The 21,139-nt window shown below is 35.1% G+C and overlaps 2 protein-coding genes across 4 annotated transcripts; both read right to left on the bottom strand.

Annotated features, from left to right (window-relative positions):
* Positions 1-659: 659 nt before the first annotated feature.
* LOC310738720 (C-type mannose receptor 2-like) lies at positions 660-10,236 on the bottom strand. Of its 3 annotated transcripts, none has more exons than XM_083563978.1 (13): positions 10,143-10,236; positions 9,958-9,986; positions 8,250-8,639; positions 7,771-8,160; positions 7,225-7,599; positions 6,697-7,071; positions 5,879-6,268; positions 5,336-5,722; positions 3,014-3,385; positions 2,497-2,859; positions 1,604-1,615; positions 1,440-1,522; positions 660-1,229 (listed from the first exon to the last, which is right to left on the bottom strand). In XM_083563978.1, the coding sequence occupies exons 2-13, from the start codon at positions 9,980-9,982 to the stop codon at positions 1,149-1,151; spliced, it is 3,243 nt and encodes a 1,080-aa protein (XP_083420104.1). In that variant the 5' UTR covers positions 9,983-9,986; positions 10,143-10,236; the 3' UTR covers positions 660-1,148. The 3 variants fall into 3 exon arrangements, with proteins under 3 accessions (XP_083420104.1, XP_083420103.1, XP_083420105.1); XM_083563977.1 differs by having other exon boundaries at positions 9,958-10,002; positions 10,143-10,235; XM_083563979.1 differs by lacking the exon at positions 1,604-1,615 and having other exon boundaries at positions 9,958-10,002; positions 10,143-10,235.
* Positions 10,237-13,157: 2,921 nt separating this feature from the next.
* LOC310738564 (retinol dehydrogenase 12) lies at positions 13,158-21,094 on the bottom strand. The gene is made up of 6 exons (XM_083563616.1): positions 20,768-21,094; positions 18,136-18,375; positions 17,956-18,045; positions 17,679-17,867; positions 14,089-14,198; positions 13,158-13,851 (listed from the first exon to the last, which is right to left on the bottom strand). The coding sequence occupies exons 1-6, from the start codon at positions 20,928-20,930 to the stop codon at positions 13,672-13,674; spliced, it is 972 nt and encodes a 323-aa protein (XP_083419742.1). The 5' UTR covers positions 20,931-21,094; the 3' UTR covers positions 13,158-13,671.
* Between the last annotated feature and the right edge of the window lie 45 nt (positions 21,095-21,139).

The raw sequence follows: 21,139 nt of genomic DNA, 5'->3' as shown, positions 1-21,139 counted from the left end.
TACTTGGTCTTCCTCTTTTCCTCCTTCCTGGTGGCTCCATCCTCGACATTCTCCTATCGATATACGCCATGTCCCTCCTCTAAACATGTTCAAACCATCTCAATCTTGCCTTTGTCTCTTAAACGTCTTATATGCGCTGTCCCTCTAATAAACTTGTTTCTAATCCTGTCCATCGTCGTCACTCCCAACGAAAACCTCAATATCTTCAGCATTGCTACCCCCAGCTCCACCTCCTGTCTTTCACTCAGTGCCACTGTCTCTAAATCATACAACATTTCAGGTCTCACCACAGTCCTATAAACCTTCCCTTTCACTCATGCAGATACTCTTCTATCACAAATCACTCGTGCTCTCTCTTCTCTTTTTGTTAAATGAGTTTGTGTTTTTTTGTTCATATATATTGTCTGATGTAGCACTTTGGTCCAGGGGGAACATTGTGTAGTTTCACTTTGTATTGTAATGTATATAATTGAAATGGCATTAAAGGTCTACATGGCTTGACTTGAATTGAGAATATGAAAAATTCCAAACAAACAGTACTTTAAGATCAGTCTCAATGTGGGAACCCTTTTGAGGCAGCAAATGTACTTAATTTAAAAGATAAAAAGGATCAAAATAAAGTTCAGAATTTCCTTAATTTAAATACCACATAAGTCAAATTGTAAATCTTTTCTCATTACTTGTTTTATTAGAAGTCTTTAATGTAATCAACAAAACCAGAACAGAACTAAAAATAAGTAAGAAAAGTAAGGCAGAAAGTATACATTAACAAACACACTCAACTGTTTCAACAATAATCAACATTATTACAGGCAAAATGACATATCAAACATTTCTAGAAATTCCACTAAGCACAAATAAGTTAATATTATTTGATATGTTTTACCTTTTAATAATATTATTTGTAAGCAATATGTTCTAATTCTAATAAGCAAAATAAAATATTACTCCTAATGAAATAATGCTCATTTATAAATCACTATAATTACAGTCATTATTATTGTTAGGATTTAAGGCTGATGTAAGGCTTGGAGTGACCCTACAGCATTCCCACCTGCTCTAGGAATAAATGATTTCTAATTGAATGAATACATTGAAAGACAAATCACCAGAAAATGAATTATATTCTCAACATGTTGATCTTTTTTTCATGGGCTGAACTTTCGTTTTTTTATAACATTTACAGAGATGTTGTTTGAAAGACCCAGTCTGTTCAATTCTTGGTAAAACTGAAAAAAAGTAAAATGTAAGAAATGTGGTCAAGCACTGTGAATGTTTTTTACACATAAATATTCCACATTTAATCTAATTTAAATATTTGAATAAATGATCTACAAACTAAAAATGTCTTGTACAATTGTTTATTGCTGAGTCATATTGAATAAGAATTTGTCTGTTCTAGTAAAATAAAGAGATAATATAATAGCACAGTTACTCACTTCCATCAGTACAAGTTTTGGAATCTCAGAGTGTAATAGACTTTCCTTAGCTTTGACTTTTATTCGCAAACCTGTCACAACATCTGAAAAAGGTTAAATACATTAAAGTGTACGCTATGCATATATACAGTATAAGAACAGACGTGTATTGTGCTTTTACTCACCTGGAGTGAATGCTGTGGGAACATAATGAAGATAAAAATAAAATTAGAAAACCTCATGAAACATATAGAATCATCGGTATTCTCAACTTACATTAGGATGGTTATTTACTAACTGCCCCATACGTAAATCTGATATATAGCAATATATGCAAAGCACTTATATTGCATACATGTTCATCTTTGGATTTTACAGATATAGAAATATTTTAGATACTTGTAGATATATGTCCAATATATTTCCAAATATTGCAAAAATTGTAATTTTTATACACGCAATATATATCTTTCAAATACACACAAACGCACATACACACACACACACACACACACACACACACACACACACACACACACACACGCATATATATATGACACATATATGCGTATAGAATACATGTTTATATATGTGTAAAGGATGGTTATCTTATAGCATTGTTTTCTTATATTATATTCAAGGAACAGCTTGAATAATTGTATTCCCCTGCATTTACATCTATGCATTTGGCAGATCTACAGCCAACAGCAGAGATGCCTAAAATAAGCTCAATTACTTTTTAGTGTATCTATGTTAAATAGTATAATAAGAAAATTCTACATTAACATTTATGTAATAGTCGTTTCACATAGTAACTAATTCCTCAACTTAACATCAGGTATCTTTTTTATTATTTTGCACTTTAATGTATCATGAATGGTGTTATACAATATATTATAGTATATGTATTTTACAAATATGTAGAAACATTAGACAGTAAGTAATGTTTTCTGTATGATTGTACATACAGTATACGTCTCAAGCAACCAACAGCACAGCAATGTTCGTATATGGCCATACATTGGATTTGCTGCAGTTTCTGATTCTTCACTTTATTCAGAAAAGATGATAAACTCACCAGTGTAGCAGATGAAAGGGAATCTTCCAAAACAGTCTTCATCTGTCCATTTGCCAAAACGATCCACAGCTGTGCAGTGTTGAATTCCACTTTGTCCAGGTAAATAAACACCATTATCAGGTTCTGGTGTCTGAGCTGGAATCTGTGGTCTCCAATATGTAAAAGTGGAGCTGCTCTGATCTGACCATAATCGGTTCCTATACAGACCTATCCATACTTCATAGCCATTCGTGATGTTCAGTATTCTCTGAAGTTCAGTTTCATTCCTCACACTTGCCAGGTCTCTGTGATTTGCTCTGCAGAATCTCTGAGCTTCTTCCCAAGTCATTGAATTATAAATCCACACATATGTGTCGTGGGTACCTAAGAGTGAGACATATGAAAAGTCATTATTTCCTACAGGCAGTAGCAGTACTAAGTTTATTTTTCTTGAGTAATTGTCAGCTATGGTAAAATATTAGAATCAATGCATGGATAAGGAATGTTACCACTTATTGACAAAGTGTATAATTCTTACTATTATAGCAGACAAATGTCCTTTTCTCAGTACAAGACTGATCGGACCATTCCCGTTGGGAATGAATGGAAACACACATATCATTTCCATAATAATTATTAGGTTGATGGGACCATCCTCTGTAGTCTCTCTCTCCCTCTTGGTAGAAAGTATCATTATCCAGAGACCATCTCCAGCTGTCCAGATCATCATACAGGCCAATCCAGGCTAAACCTGAGAAGCTGTCATTTGCTGTCATAAGAAGGCTGTCCATTTCCTCCAAGTTATCAATAGTAGCCAGATCAGTGTAGTTCTCTCTGCAGAAACTTTGTGCTTCAGTCCAGGTCTTATTCTCATTAACAAAGTAATACTGGCGGAGTGATGAAGCAATGACTAGAGAAGGGTTAAAAATAGTTGATATTCATTATGTTTTATTGTTAAATTATATGTACTATGCATTCATAAGGTATAAAGTCCCTTCCAAAAGTAGTGAAACAGCAAGTGTTTCATTTTTTATTTAAATATACAAGTCTTTTGAGTCTGCGATCAATCAAATAATTTTCCCTCTCTTTTCAGCCTTAAATGGCTTGCATTCTCACACATACAGCTCTCTGGCCTCCATGCAAATTTATCATTTTTTACCAACATATCCAGTCTCAGTAGGCAGTCAGAGCCATTATTTATTCTAACAATCACTCTAACAAAGCACACATGGACAAGTTACATCTGTCAGTCATAAGATCATATATTTCTGATTGCTTGTAAAATGAGTGGCTTCAATCTACAAACCCGATTCAAAAAAAGTTGGGACACTGTACAAATTGTGAATAAAAAAGGAATACGATAATTTACAAATCTCATAAACTTAGATTTTATTCAAAATAGAATATAGATAACATATTAAATGCTGCAAGTGAGACATTTTGAAATGTTGGCTCATTTTGGATTTCATGAGCGCTACACATTCCAAAAAAAATTGGGACAGGTAGCAATAAGAGGCCGGAAAAGTTAAATGTACACATAAGGAACAGCTGGAGTACCAAATTGCAACTTATTAGGTCAATTAGCAACATGATTGGGTATAAAAAGAGTGAATTTACAAAAAATAGTGGAACGATATCAGAAAGGAGTTTCTCAGAGTTTGAAGTTATCATCATCTACAGTTCATAATATCATCCAAAGACTAAGAGAATCTGAAACAATCTCTGTGCATCAGGGTCAAGGCTGGAAAACCATACTGGATGCCCATGATCTTTGGGCCCTTAGACGGCACTGCATCACATACAGGAATGCTACTGTAATGGAAATCACAACATGGGCTCAGAAATACTTCCAGAAAACATTGTCGGTGAACACAATCCACTGTGCCATTCGCCGTTGCCAGCTAAAGCTCTATAGGTCAAAAAAGAAGCCATATCTAAACATGATCCAGAAGCACAGGTGTTTTCTCTGGGCCAAGGCTCATTTAAAATGGACTGTGACAAAGTGGAAAACCGTATTGTGGTCAGACGAATCAAAATTTTAAGTTCTTTTTGGAAAACTGGGACTCCATGTCATCCAGACTAAATAGGATAAAAACAACCCAAGTTGTTATCAGCGCTCAGTTCAGTAGCCTGCATCTCTGATGGTATGGGGTTGCATGAGTGCATGTGGTATGGGCAGCTTACACATCTGGAAAGGCACCATCAATGCTGAAAGGTATATCCAAGTTTTAGAACAACATATGCTCCCATCCAGATGTCAACTCTTTCAGGGAAGACCTTGCAATTTTCAACATGACAATGCCAGACCACATACTGCATCAATTACAACATCATGGCTGTCTAGAAGAAGGATCCGGGTACTGAAATGGCCAGCCAGCAGTCCAGATCTTTTACCCATAGAAAACATTTGGATGCGACAAAAAAGACCTAAGACAGTTGAGGAACTGGAAGCCTGTATTAGACAAGAATGGGACAAAATTCCTATTCCTAAACTTGAGCAACTTGTCTCCTCATTTCCCAGACGTTTGCCTTGTCCCAACTTTGAGATGTGTTGATGCCATAAAATTTAAAATCAACTTATTTTTCCCTTAAAATTATACATTTTCTCAGTTTAAAGATGTCATCTATGTTGTATTCTGATTAAAATATGGAAATTTGAAACCTCCACATCATTGCATTCTGTTTTTTTTTTTCACAATTTGTACAGTGTCCCAACGTTTTTGGAATCGGGTTTGTAAATGTGAGTTGTTCACTATAATTATATACTATATTACCATGATTGATAAACATGGCACAATTTTTTACATATTTAAATATACTGCTTCCATTTTAATTGTGACCAAAAAAAAAACCTACTCACTGTTGTAACAGAGGAATGGAAGAGCTTTAAAACAGTTTTCATCTGTCCATTTCCCAAGATCAGTAAATGACACAGCAGTACAGGATTCATTCTGTGCATAATTATCCGGTTGTCCAGGTTTCCAGTTGCTGAAAGAAGAGTTGCTTTTATCTGACCAAGACCTGGTTCTGTACAGGCCGATCCACATATACAAATTCTGATAATTATAATAAAAATATTCTCGATCTGAAGAAATGAAATTATATATTAATGATCTGATCTTCTGGTTCTCAGTCTCGTTCCTCACACTGATCATGTCTGTGTAATGCTCTCTGCAGTATCTCTGAGCATCAGTCCAGTTCATGTACTGATTAACCAGTATATAACTTTCACTGGCATTCTCCCTACCTGAAACAGACAGTTTTAATATGTAACAATATGTAATTTTATTAGGAATATTGTACTTCTAGAGAAAATATGTACTGTTAAAATGTAGAGTTATTTGGGGCAAAAAGTATTGTATTAGAAGCTTTTTTTAATCATGTTCATAAGTGCTGTGCTCACCATCAAAGCAAATAAATTGACATGCCCCAGAACAAGAATCCACCTGCCAATAGCCATAAAAAATGTTGATGTATACACACAAGCTGTTTCCATTCCAGTTTAGTGGTTTCTCTATATACCAATTTCTAAAGCCTCTCTCTTCTCTCATGTAGAAAGAATCATCATCCAGAGACCATTTCCAGCTGTTCAGATCATCATACAGTCCAATCCAGACTAAACCAGAGTAGGTTTCATTCACTGTGTTACGGAGTATGTTCATTTCGTCCATGTTATCAACGGTTGCCAAGTCAGTGTATTTGTCTCGGCAGTACCTCTGTGCATCAGTCCAGGTCTTATTCTCATTAATAAAGTGATAATGATGGCGGGTGCATGATGATCCTGTGCAGGATTCTTTAACAGACAGAAATCCATAATTGCATTTTATGTAAATCAGTAAAGCTTTATGAATTAACTGTATGATGTATTATGTATAATAAATCTTTTAGAGCAATAAAGATCAATGATTTATAGTGTATGAATCAAATATTGTGTAGAATAGGAATTTAATAGTAATAGTAATAGTAATACTAAGCATCTCTAAAAAATTATTATTTTTAAAACACATATCCACAGTAAATTTGTGCAGTGGTATTGTTGAGTTTATAAGAACTGACACAAAATAATATTAAACATTTCTGAGAAAAGTTATAGAGTAATTATTTTAGCTCAGGTGTGGAAGTTAGCTGTCACTAAAGATTGGATCTCTCTCTCTCTCTCTCTCTCTCTCTCTCTCTCTCTCTCTCTCTCTCTCTCTCTCTCTCTCTCTCTGTTGAACTCACTGTTATAGCAGATGAAAGGAAGTGTAGCAAAGCAGTCCTCATCTGTCCACTGGCCTGAATCTCTGAATGATACAGCAGTGCAGTGCTGGTTATTATATTGCCACGGAGTATTCCCACCATTGTCTGGCTCTGCAGGTCTATTTGGGGTATATGGTCTCCAGTTTTCATATGCAGATTCCTGTTTGTCTGACCACAGTCTTGTCCTGTACAGACCAATCCAAGCAGCAGAGCCCCCAGTGAGGTTGAAGATTCTGTTATTATCTGTTTGGTTTCTCACACTGGCCAGCTCTGTGTAATGCTCTCTGCAGTAACTCTGAGCTTCTGTCCAAGTCATTTGCTGGTTTATCCACCTATATTCATCTGTTTCATTTGTTCCTAACAAAAGATAAATATGCCCCATTAACCATACACAAAACTCAGTTTAATCCTAAAATAATAATAAAAATAATAAAAATAATAATGAAAAAATGTGATCACTAAAACCTGAACAGAAAAATCATATTGTTTATCCACATTATGTATTCTTACCATCATAGCAAACAATTGACAAATATGTGTTACAGTCTTCATCAAACCATCTTCCAGCTGAACCAATATAAACACAAAGCTCTTTTCCATTGTAGTTATCAGGTTGATGGGGCCACCCTCTGTAGTCTCTCTCTCCCTCCAGGTAGAAAGTATCATTATCCAGAGACCATCTCCAGCTCACCAGATCATCATACAGTCCAATCCAGGCTAAACCTGAGTAGCTGCCATTTACTGTGTTAAGAAGTGTGTTCATTTCCTCCATGTTATCAATGGTTGCCAGATCAGTGTAGTTCTCTCTGCAGTATGTCTGTGCTTCAGTCCAGGTCTTATTCTCATTAATGAAGTGATACTGACGAGGGGATGTTGATGACATTGCTACAGAGGCATACCAATGTTAGTTATATTATTCAAAAATATGAATTGCATTGTATAAGTAAAAAAATACAAATGAAAGTGTATTGCTACTGTACTACAGACTGACATTATTCAGTTTGTATATAAATGTGATTTAACAGTTTTTTATTTACAAAACAAAAATCTACTTACTACTGTAACAGAGGAATGGTAAAGCTTTGCCACAGTCTTCATCTGTCCATGTCCCATAACTGGACTGATCATTATAATAATAATAAACATAGTTGTTGAATGACACAGCAGTACAGGATTCATTCTGTGCATAATTATCTGGTTGTCCAGGTTTCCAGTAGTTGAAAGAAGAGTTGCTTTTATCTGACCAAGACCTGGTTCTGTACAGGCCAATCCAAAACCTGCTATAATAATTATTTTGAGAATACAATAATGATCTGATCTTATTGTTTTCAGACTCGTTCCTCACACTGATCAGGTCTGTGTAATGCTCTCTGCAGTATGTCTGAGCTTCTGTCCAGGTCTTGTACTGAGAAATCACCACATAACTTTCATTCGCATTCGCCCTACCTAAAACAGACATTTTAATATTTAAATGTTTAAAATATGTTAAACTTAAATACATTTTCTTTTGGAATAAACATAACTGCTGTACTCACCATCAAAGCAAATGAAAAAGAGTGTTGATGAACAAGAGGCCTCCTGCCATGCCGAATCATAACCATAAAAGTATACACACAAACTGTTTCCATCTGAGTTCCTCGGTTTTTGTATATGCCAGTTTCTAAAGCTTCTTTCTTTCCCTTTGTAGAAAGAATCATCATCCAGAGACCATTTCCAGCTGGTCAGATCATCATACAGTCCAATCCAGGTTTGGCCACTGTCCCAGATGTCTACTATTTTAGTAAGAGCAAGTTCTTCTTCAGCATTATTAATTGTAACTAAATCGACATAATTCTCTCTGCAGTATCTCTGTGCTTCACTCCAGGTTTTATTCTCATTAATGAAGTGATACTGACGAGGCAGACAGATGCCATGGTTTAAAAACCCTATAAGACACAATAACAGTTTTGTTTATTGAATGTGATTTAAGATGTATTGACAAAGAAGCACTGATTAACTATGATCACAAATAAGGATTGATGAGCTGCAATTAAAATGACTTTTGCGCAGTGAGTGGATATGAATTTTTCTTTTTTTTAAAGTTTGTATGTAATCTTTTAAACCATGTAGTCAAGTAGCCTACGTTTGGTGTTCCGTGTGAGAAAACAATGGTCTCTGGCCCACCCTACTGGTACTGCCTAAGGGATTAACACTGAATGAAATAAACATCTCTCTATGATATGAATGTGGTACTATTAAAAAAAACTCAGCTATCCTAAAACAAAAATGGAAACATTTTACTTACTGGCAAAACAAATTAAATACTTCTAATAGACACCAGATTGGCTAAATTATTTGTCTATAACATCAGTGGTCCCCAAACCTTTTTGCAGTTCAATTTCAGACAATATTTTCACGGACCGGCCTTTAAGGTGTGGCGGAAAATACAACAAAATAAAAAGTATTTTCTAAATATAATAATAAATGTGAATCCACTGTGTTGTTTTTTGTTCATTTTGCTAGACATAGATTTTGAGTCATAGACAGATGTGGCGGAGAGAATCTGGTAATTTTCCAAAATAAAACATCGTTCAGAATCAGATAATAATTTAAACGAGAATAATGTAAGTTATGTTTTCTTTCTTCCCGGTACCAATTGACCCATGTACCAGTGTCGGACCGTGGCCCGGGGGTTAGGAACCACTGTATTACATTATTTAATCTATTAAAAATAGACCTGAAACCAAAGGTTTTATTGAAAGTAGAACTATACTTTTGCTTAAAAAAAACCCCCAAAAAACAAAAAAAAAACCAGAATAAAATACAGAGTGAACTTTTACGGAATCTTGTCAGGCTTTTGTGTCTGTCTTTGTGTTTCTTTGTCTTTCTTATATCTGATATCCCCATTTTTCTTGCGGTTGCATTTTGCTTCCCAGTTTCTCCATTTCTGTTCATCATCTCTGCTTTTTCCAGAGAAAGTCTTTGAGATTTTTGCCCAAATTCTGAAAAGAGTGTTTATTTTTTTCATTTTTCAAATTTTGAATTTAGCTCTTGTTTTTTGGACTTTGGAGTCCTTGATTTAATTTTTTTCTCTATTCTTTGTATTTGGATTTTCTACTAAATAAAATATCCCCTGTGGCACACAGTAAGAGAACCTGATATCAAGGACTGCTTTTAATTTAATCTATTTTTATTTTTTTAAAGTTGTTAAAGTCAGACCAAAAAATCTAATTGTTTTATAGAATCATACAAACACATACTCACCAAAGAGCAGTAAAAGTCGAAGCATAGCTCTGTTAAACTGATAAACTGAGATATAAAAAAAAGAGTATAATTTACAGAAATGTTTAAGGAAGTCGTGCAATTCTACTATAAAACTATGATTATTTTTAAAGCCAGATTGCTAAAAACTTTATGTCTCAAGGAGACACAGGAATACAAGAACTTACCTTTGTAAATTATTTACTTCATTAATGTCTCCTATTGTCCTCTATTGGTACTTTTTGATACTCACGTTGGTATCAGCCAGGCTAAATAACATTTACAATGCTGACATCACGTGGTAAAAGCTCGAAAATATGTCGGAAAACGGGTTATTGTACACAGTAACATTATCACCTCAATAGTTATCAGTAAAAGCATTTAAGCTAAAGAAACCAAAACAATTAGATAACATTTACATACATAAATTTTTAACATTTTTGAAAGAAAGTCTTTACTTTATACACAGTAAGGTGTGTAATTAAATATATATATATAGTGTTTTCCATTAGTTTTAGCAGAGAGACTTTTTAAGCATGGTCAGTAAACATTTGCTCTGCTTTATCATTAATGAAATCATTTTAGTTTGCATTTTGTCTAGCTACTTGTTTCCAAATTATAATGCTTAAAGACTTGTATATATAAAACAGTCAGACTCACAGACATACTTACTTTAATGTTCAGTTTTCATAAAAGAAACAATGCCTTGTAATTGTTTTTGAACAAACAAAACAAACATGGAAAATTATATGTTATTATTATAACTTAATCTTATAATTTGTTGAATTAGAAATGTGTAGTTTGCAATCACCTACTTGTCTACACATTCTCTATTTAAATCTTTTTAACAACATGTGCAAAACCACAATGAAATAAAGACAAAAAGACATTTCATAACCGAGCATTGAGCAACGAGTGAATGTGGAGAAGCCTGTTTTGCAGAGTATAGTACAGAAATGTTTATTTTTTGTCTGCTGAAATGTGGTCAGGGTCGACTTTACTACTGACTTGCTTAATGAAAACTAAACTTTTTATAAAAATAAAAAAAAGACAATAAAATACAAAAAATGTATATGCACAACGCAACTTGTGCACTGTGATCACAATCAAATTTTTTAAAACACACTGCCATAAAATCACCTTATTATACATTTTTAATTAATCTAAATCAATTTAGAACTTCTATTTTACATAGATATTTTCTCTTTTATGCATCAGCTGTTAACTATCGTTCCACACAATGATGTAAAGAGTTAGAGGGTGTGGGGGGAAAAGAAATTGGAGGCAGGCATCAAGATAACTGTTGTTATATAGAATAAGCTTTAACTTTAATTCGCAATCAACACCTGAAAAAAATTATATAAGTAAAGTTAAAGCATTAATGTGTATGCTATACAAATATACAATTGAAAAACAGACACATCCTGTCTGTTAGTTAGTTTTATTTTGTCATTTACCTCATGTATTATTAATGAACTTTATTTTAGCCCAGCTTTTGAGGATTTTGATACTGAAATTATGTTGGAATACTGGTTATTGTATGCGGCAACATTATCATCAAAATAATCATGTCAATAAAAAAATTTAACTAGAAAATAATATATTGTTTTTCACACAAATAATTATTCATTTTTTCAACATGGTGGTCTGTAATTTTTAATCAGTAAGAGTCTGTGAGCTGCTCTATATTTTCAAGTATTTATCATTAGTTATATCAGAGAACCTTTCAAACATGTGGTGAGTAAACATTTACTTCTTTATCAGAATCATGCTTAGTTGCTTTAGTACTTTAATTTGTATTAAGAAATACATCTTCTATCTTATTCCCAAGTTTGGAAATCAGATGCAATTCCAACATTAGGATAGTCTTTATGGTAAGGGTGACACTCAATTCTTTATTTTATCTTTATTTGTCTCAATTTTGATAGTGGGGGTCTGCATCTGCACAAGTTTTACGTTTGCAATGCAGAGCATTAAGAAGATTTTATTCGTAGAAAAAACAACCCTACTGCAAACAACTCATTGGCTTGAGCACACATTGCCTTACAGAAACAAATAACAATTTGTGCTTTGCTGCCAAATAGGTTTCCAGGAACATAAAAAAGCCTTCAAATTAGAAGAAATCTACAATATTATTGTCACAACTCAGTCAGCTGGAAACTCAACAATCACCACAGCATGCCATATTGGGAGTGTTAAATGAATTTTTTGTTCAGATTTGTCTCTTTCTTCAATCAAACTTTCCTAGCTATTTGATAAATATTTATTTATGTTTTGACTTTTGCTGTTCTTTGGTGAGTTGGATATGTTTAAGTCTCTATAACAACAATAGTTGAAACTATTATTTTTGTCAGCTGATTTGTGTTTAATTACATGTAACTGTAAAATATTTGTGTGTGATGTTTACATATGTACTTTTGAATAAATGAAATGAGTGTCTAAACACATAACTTGCACATTTGACTGATGTACTGTATATAGGATAAGCCACTTTTGATAGATACTGTCCACCGCAGACCAGGAACAACCCACAAGAGCTGCAATTTTGGAGATGCTCTGACCCAGTTATCTACCCATCACAATTTGGCACTTGTCAGACTCCCTCAAATCCTTACACCATTTTTCCTGCTTCTAATGCATCAACTTCGAGGACAAAATGTTATATCCCATCCTCTAACAAGTGCCATGATGAAGAGATCATCATTGTCATTTATTCAATGGCAATAATGTTATAATGTCACAATGTTATGCCTGGTCGGTGTATGACAATCATACTCATGTGGTTCTTCTTTAACATGTTGCCTCAAAACTGGAAACATGTAATTGTATAGAATGTTTTTGTTTTGTTGTACACTCTCTCTCACAGAAATTAAATAGCTCTGCACACAAAACAAGGCTTGGATAATATAGCATTGTTTGGCAAGACTAAAGTGGAAGAACCCTGATCTTTAGATCAGTAACTGACCTCATTAGTACTTGTGTGGCTAAATGATCAAATTCCCACAGACTTCACATTTTTGTGTAAAAACCTCTGCAACCCAGAAGAGTAGACATATAGTGTAAGTTTTAAATGGACATGACAGATACACTATCTTACTAGATAAAAAGTAAGTTGTCAGCTTGCATAGTTATCATGTTAAGCATGTTGCATTTCCTGTCAACTTCAAATCTTGATTACCGTATGTGTGAGTAACTACCAAAAATCAAATTTGTTGGTTTTATTCTTTTTGGTAATAATGTAGTTGTGACACGTTTTAATGGTTAGTATATATTTTTTTTGGTTTTCATCAACAAATCCTACTTCGAATTCCCGACCACAAACAATCACATAACACCAATCAAGTAACATTAAAAACGAAAAAAAAAACCTGGGAGGCATGTTGGCACGGTAGGTAGCTTTGCTTCCTTGTACCTCATTAGTTCATGGTTTAATCCTGGCTTCAGGTTACTGATGTCTCAATTCCACATGTTTTCCCCAGTTACGAAACAATGCCATTAGGTGAATTAATGAATTATCAAAAGATGCCCATTGATTCAGAAATAGGTTCTGGTTGTAAAGAAATTATAGATAGTTTACAAGTCTTTGTCATTAAACAGGAAAAGAGAGTAGAAAAATTCACATGAAGAGCAAGGTAATATTTAGTGAAAGAGTACTCATACACAATACAATACAGTGTAATAGACATATGGTGCTGGGTATAATGTTTATCCAGCAGTTCACAGCTTTGCTGTCAACCTCTCACAGTACTCAAATTCTTTTGCTCCAATCGCTCGGTCTCGAGCCTCTGGAGCTGGGAGGACGATGGAGCAGTCACTGTCGAAATATTTCCCAGAGATTCCCTCGGTCTCTTCTGCCACTGCACAGTATATTGTACTGACTGCACCTTCTGCAGCAGACTGCAAAGAAGCGATATGAACACACAGTTTCAGACTGAGTTCTTAAACTGTTTAAGAACACACTATCCCATTTAAGATACCATCAAGGAATGTGTTCTTTAGTCATGTATAAGGAAGAGATGGGCGATATAAACTTAAAACTATATCACAGTATTTCATCTAGCGCACCGTTTAGAGAAAAAAAATCATGGGCGTATATGGCCTGACAGACCTTACACACAGAAGTTTATACGGTACCTTAAAAAAGAACATTCCTATTATGTTGAAGATAGTTCGAACAATCCAGTTATAATGTCTCATAACTTCAGTCATAACAATTCCTGGGTGCAGCGAATTTGCAGTCACACCTACAATCATGAACAAAAAGAAAATAAAAAAAACATAGAGAATGAACACAAACTTTTCACTACATAGACACATCTATTTTTCACATCTATGAGAAGGTTATTTCATTAAAAATCATCTTCCAATGGAACAAGCCTATATCAAAGTTTCAAATTAGTAAAAGAAAAAACATTTGCAGGCAAAATCTTAACAAAAAATCTAAAGAGACAAAGAACAAGACTACAGTCAGACAATCGAAAAACAGATCAGGCTAAACTGGGGCAAAAACATGAAAACAAGAACCTGAGAATGATAAAAACCAGATTAACAGACAAAAAAAAACAAGTCTGAGTCTTCTCAAGACTGACTGTACTCTCTAAATTACATCAGCATGTGGACTTTAGGGAATTAGGGAGGAAAACACGCTGGATGTTGTTAACACAAACATTCCGGCACATCTGAGGCGAAGCTCCGCCCCTAACTCAGACTTCTCTGTTATGCTAATTCCAGCATACAGACTGCTAGTCAGGTGTTCAAAACTGATTCTGAAGCAAGCCATTTCTGCTATTCAGGACTGCTATGAATATTCTGATTGTTTTTCAGGCAGCCAACAGAGACTATTGTTTCCACATGTTACAAGGTCACTGCCATCATCCTCGTGCTGAATAAGTGCTCTGTGTCTTGCCTCAGTGACTACCATCCTGTTGCACTCACGCCTTTCATTATGAAGTACCTTAAGAGGCACATCAAGACCCTGCTGCACCCTTACTGGACCCACTGTGGTTTGTGTATCAACCTAACCACTTAACAGACAATCTCCACTACACTTCACCTCGACCTTACTCATGCTGTTTATTGACTTCTCAGCAATCATCACCATTATTTAGCATCTAATCACGAAGCTATTGGGCCTGAACACCTCCCTCTGCACCTAGATTCTGGACTTTTTGAATGAGAAACCTCAGGCAGTCAGGATCAGGAACAGCACCTACAGCACCCCCAGGGCTGTGTGCTTAGTCCCTTGCTGTTCACAGTGATGACTCATAAGGTAAGGCAGAGGCCAGCTGAGGAATGCCCAGCTCCCACCACACATCCTCACAAAATTCAACAGAGGGACTACTGAAAGCATTATGAACAGCTGCATCACTGACTGGACTGGAAATTGCACCAGAACATAAAGTGGATAGTGTGGAAAGCTGGGAAGGGGTCCCCTTTGCCTCTTTTCCTCCTTTCGGGGTCTCCTTTGCCTATATTATGGACATGTACACTATGTGCTGCATATGCAATATCATACACACTCTTCACTCACTTGCTATCTGGAAAAAAGTTCCAATGCATTTGGACTCTCACGTCCAGATTGTGTAACATTTTGTTTTCTGCAAGCCATTTGACTACTCAATACAAAGAGACTGGACTGACATACACACACACACGCACGCACGTGGATGCACACACGCACGCACACACACACACACACACACACACACACACACACACACACACACACACACACACACACACACACACACACAAAGATGCTGCTTTCATTTTTTGAAAAAATGTGGTTCAACAAGTATGCCCTTTTTTTCACTGTCATAAAAATTGTTGTCATTAATCCTGCCTTTTTGTATTTGGATATATTATAAACTAACCTTTTCACCAATGCCGTCCTTTTTTTTTTTTTAGGTAATCAAACAGACTCATATAAAATAATCAACATTTTTAACATACTTTTTTCAGATTTTGCACAAAATGACACCTAAATGAAAGTAAAGATATCTTACAAATAATGCAATTTCCTCAAAATTTAACCTGTTTCTAGACACATCTATAGAATAACATATTTTAAAGTGTGAAATCCAAAAATTGCCAAAATGACAAAACATTTGATTTTGAAAGATTACATAAATGTGCTTATATTTATATATATATATATATATATATATATATATATATATATATATATATATATATATATATATATATATATAAAAGCACATTTATGTAATCTGTAAAACATTTGATTTTAAAAGATTACATAAATGTGCTTATATATATATATATATATATATATATATATATATATATATATATATATATATATATATATATATATATATATATATATAAGCACATTTATGTAATCTTTCAAAATCAAATGTTTTGTCATTCTGGCAATTTTTTGGCCATATATATATATATATATATATATATATATATATATATATATATATATATATATATATATATATATATATATATATATATATATATATATCCGTGAAATTTTGTCTCCTTATACGTATGAAGCTAAAAATACGTATAAAGCAAAATGTATGAAAAGTTAAAAAGAAATGAGATTCAAGTGAGTCAAAAACTGAAAGTGATAACAAGAACTAAAACTAAGTGAAGATAGTGAAAGCCTTCCATCTCGTCTCCCTCACACCAGCAACGAGTCTCTTTCAAGATAAATATTGTTTTTTACTTTTAATTAAAGATTATTATTGTTACAATATACAGTAGTACAACAAATATCACTTATAAATGTATTATTATACTGTATTCATTTATATTGTAATGTATTCATTTTATATGGATATTTTCTGGGTCCTGGAACGAATTATCTGAATTTTCATTATTTCTTTTGGGGAAATTCGGTTTGGTATACGTATTATTTGGTTTGAGTACTGTTGTGTATTTCGTCGTCTTGATGGAGTGTAGCTGTCGGTTGGAAGGAATCTCCGTAGACGCAGTTATTTCGTGTGAATAATGATTTTTATTCAGCACAGAAATATAGCATTTTTACAGGCCTTCCGGTCAAGCCTGGAGTCAGCACGCTCTGATTCAAAGTCTGACTCCCGATCCATGGCTGCACACTCATTATATATTCTGATCATTCTCTGGGTCCGCCTCTTAATGTATAACAGATGTATATGAGCCTACTGTGCAATAATGTTTATCTTAAAGAGAAACCTGTCTTTGTCCAGATTTAATATATCTCAAATGTACCAGCGCTAACTTTCCCAGACCATTCATCTTAACATACAGTGAGAACGGGTCAGAGGTCTTTTCCCAAGAGGACATGCATCCTGGATCATATTCTATACTTCGGCTTATACTGATTTAAGGACGACCATCCGTCTCATTTTCCCAGTCACGGCTCATAAGATAAGCACTATGGGCCTTTCATACATTTGGCTTAAAGGAAAACATCTGGCCAGATGGTTCAGTAATTAACTTTTGGCCTTTCCAGGACTGTCACCATTTGTAGAATTGTATGAGTTAAGGCTTTTAGATATTACACATTTAAGATACTATACGTTTAAGACACTACAGTACACTTATCTGGAACAAATTACACTTGCAAACCAAGGTTTTACTGTGTATATATATATATATATATATATATATATATATATATATATATACTGATACTTGACTTATATTCTTAGTAATATTCAAATTCTGTGAACGTGAGTATAATATATAATTTTGTTCCGTACCTGTACCCTCTAGTCTACGCGCCAGCTCATTGGTCCAGATAACATTGTGTAGCTTTGTGTGGTTATAGACCATGTCCATAGTGTATGACAAATTCTCGCAATGGAAATGTGAGAAGTCCACCTTTCCTCTCCTGTGGTTAGCAGAGGAGACGTTTACGATGCGAGCTGGAGCCGATTTCTTCAAGAGATCTGTAAAACAATGAACGAAAACGCAATATATTAAAAAACTGAGTCGGCCGAGGTCAGGTCCTGTTGTAGGACAGATGTGAAGTCTGACCTAGAAGCAGATTGGTCAGCAGGAAGGGTCCAATGTGGTTGGTGGCGAAAGAAACTTCTAGGCCTTCCTCTGTGATTCCCTTAGGTAGACCTGCAAACAAGTCAGTTGTATAAAATGTGTATTGTGTATTTAATATCATATCAGCAGATTTCTAGGGTTTAAAAATGACATATTGATTACCTGAAGCCCCAGCATTATTGACTAGAATATGAAGCTCTTTCTCCTCCTTAATGATTTGATCAGCGAACATGTGCACCGATTTGAGGGATGAGGTGTCAATGATTCGAAGGTGTACATTCTGATTGCCACTGCGCTGGCGAATCTCTCTCAGTGCTGCCATCCCACGAGCCTCACTCCTACATGCCAAGATCACTCTTGCACCACGGCAAGCAAAGTCCAAGGCAATGAACTTTCCAATCCCTGGAAGAGAGACATATAATGAAAACAAGAAAATGTGTGAAAAAATAAACATGTCAAATTGATGATCTCTTGTATATAATAAATTACATCTTATAAAAGAATGAATGAAAATGATGAAATGAGTCATAAACATTATCTTTATTCTATAACCTGTTCAATAAATAATAACCGTGTATTTACTCTGTGTCATTTTTGAGACTGTTTAAATCACAGGGTTAGGTTTCAAATGTTGATATAAGAACCAAATGTTGATATAAGAAAGTTAAATACTGTGGAGACATCACGACTTTCAATAATACTTCTTTGTGAGCTGTAAAAAAGACTCCGAACAGTATCTAAGTTATAGCTTTTCGGCTTCTCCCGTTAGGGGTCGCCACAGCGGATCCTCCGCACGTTTGATTTGGCACATGTTTTACGCTGGATGCCCTTCCTAACGCAACCCTCCCCAATTTATCCGGGCTTGGGACCGGCACTAAGAGTGGCTGGGGATGGTTCCCTGACCGGGAATCGAACCCGGGTCGCAGCGGTGGGAGCGCTGCATCTTAACCACTAGACCACCAGGGGACCTAGTATCTAAGTTATAGCATTTCTTTTTATTTGTATTATCGAAAGAATGACAGCTGCCTTGTAAAAATGCGATCAGAGATGTGCACATCTGGGTTTGACACTTTCACTTTCGATGAAACTTTCCTAAGCTGCAAATTAACAACATCCACATTAAGTAAAGTTAGTAAAATTTTTAAAGGGCCTTTTATAACAAACAATTTACATTTTTCTCTGTGGAGGTCAGGTATCATTTTCTCCCTCTGACAGCCAACACAGAAAGAATGAGCAGTGGATTGTTTCCACATGTCAATCGAACCCTTAATCAGGACTTGCTCAGACTTGCTGCACAGCCCCATTATCTCTGCCGGAAGTTTTACAACGCATATTGCACAAACAACTACAAGTATCTACACTTTGTAGAAGAATTCAATATTTCAGTGTATAGGCTTTAAGAAAGCACTACCACTACTGGTTTATCCCATGAAAATAATGTATCACATGGTTACCCCCCATACCAAAGCTTTTCCCTACTGTTTTGGAAGATTTGCCACTTCTATGAAAAAGTCTAAAAGTCAGCAGAGAAAACCTATACCTCATTACAGAATTCTGGCCAACAGACTCTATATTATCTTTATGTTCCACGTTGAAATGATGGCAATGAACATCTCTCTGCATGGCTGCCAAGGCGAAATATATATCTTGCACTATGAAAAGCCATGCACATGCCGAAACATACTGTAAATGCAACACAAGCACTGCTCTGCTCAGGGTCATCAGATATCTGATAAAATGTCTATAACAACATAGGATTTTGTAATATGTATCACCCAGTACACTTCCTTATATTTAGTATTTAGGGTTAGTGTACCGCTGATGTATGATAAAGTTTACATTTATGCCGTTTGTCAGACGCCGGGATCCAGAGTGACATTTATTGAATTTATACACTGAGCATTTGAGGGCTAAGAACCTCGCTCAGGGGTTCAGAAATGGTAATTTCGTGGTGTTGGGATTTGAATAAATGACTTTAAGGATTTGAGAAACAGATTAGTGATTTCTTTTTAATTGCAGGATGGAGTTTAGGAATTTAGGATAGAGTTTATTGATTGTTTTAGTTGCAGGATGGCATTTAGTGATTTAGCATAGAGGTATAGCTCGTAAGATGTTTTTTTTTTTTTTTTTTTTTTTTTGTAAATGACAATAGAATTTAGTTATTTGTTCCCTTGTAGGATTTAGTTTCGTGATGAAGGATAGAGTTTAGTGAGTTTTTTCCTTGTATGTTCGAGTTTAGTGATTTATTATAGATAATTTTTTTTTTCTCTGTAGTATAAAGTTTAATAATTTAGTGATTTATTTTGTCCTTGTTTGATGGAGTTTATTGATTTAGGATTTTTAGTGAAGTTGTTTTGTCCTCGTAGGAGGGAGTGAAGTGATTTTTTCATTGTAGGTTGGAGTTTAGTGATTTACTATAGAGTTCAATATTTTTTTTTCCCTTGTAGGATAGAGTTCAGTGATTTAGGATTGAGTTTAGTGAATTTTATTTTGTCCTTGTAGGATGGAGTTTAGTGATTTAAAACAGAGTTCAGTGATTCCCCCCCAACCCCCCCTTAATGATTGAAGTTAATTGATTCAGGACAGAGTTTAGTGATTTTAAAAACTAAAAAAAAAAATAATCTAATAATACTTAGCATTAATGACCACAACTGCACACCAAGGTACACCGAATGCACGTTATTCCTCAGAGTGTATAAACTAGCTTTCAACAAACTATGATTTACAATTTTTTTTGTATTATTATGGCCATTTAAGCCATTTTGTTGATCTTGCACATATGACTGTAAGTTACCTGTGTTAGCTCCGGTAACGATTGCCGTCTTGCCTGTGAGCCGCACGGGACAAGTGCGCGGATCCCACCAGCCTCTCCGCTGCGCTCGCGTCACCGCGGCCAGCACGAGCGTGCACACCATCCACCCGGGATGCGCAATAAAGTCGGAGATCTCCCAAGCCATTTAGAAACCTAGCGCGCGTGTGTGTGTGAGTGTGTGGGTGTGCGAGAGAGAGAGTGTATGCTTTTTAATAAAAATCTTTGCAGTGTATTCAGCGAGTCTCAGGTACTCTTTCAAATGCCGACCGGACTGCAAATCAAAGTCCAGGAGGCTTTTCTGAAGTCTGAAGTCTGAAGTGAATCGACTCAGAACCATTTTTTTAAACAGTCATC

This window comes from Silurus aristotelis, assembly GCF_946808225.1.
Source record: "Silurus aristotelis genome assembly, chromosome: 16".
Taxonomy (NCBI): domain Eukaryota; kingdom Metazoa; phylum Chordata; class Actinopteri; order Siluriformes; family Siluridae; genus Silurus; species Silurus aristotelis.
Note: the sequence above shows the minus strand (reverse complement) of the source record. Positions and strands in the feature narration are given on the sequence as shown.

Coding starts and splice junctions, on each gene's coding strand:
- LOC310738720 (XM_083563978.1), bottom strand. CDS start 9,982: ATGCTTCGACTTTTACTGCTCTTTG. Junction 5,723..5,878: donor TCAATTTATTTGCTTTGATG/GTGAGCACAGCA, acceptor TGTCTGTTTCAG/GTAGGGAGAATGCCAGTGAA. Junction 3,386..5,335: donor TCCATTCCTCTGTTACAACA/GTGAGTAGGTTT, acceptor ACCCTTCTCTAG/TCATTGCTTCATCACTCCGC.
- LOC310738564 (XM_083563616.1), bottom strand. CDS start 20,930: ATGGCTTGGGAGATCTCCGACTTTATTGCGCATCCCGGGTGGATGGTG. Junction 17,868..17,955: donor GCTGACCAATCTGCTTCTAG/GTCAGACTTCAC, acceptor ATTGTTTTACAG/ATCTCTTGAAGAAATCGGCT. Junction 13,852..14,088: donor TAGGAATGTTCTTTTTTAAG/GTACCGTATAAA, acceptor GCTTCTTTGCAG/TCTGCTGCAGAAGGTGCAGT.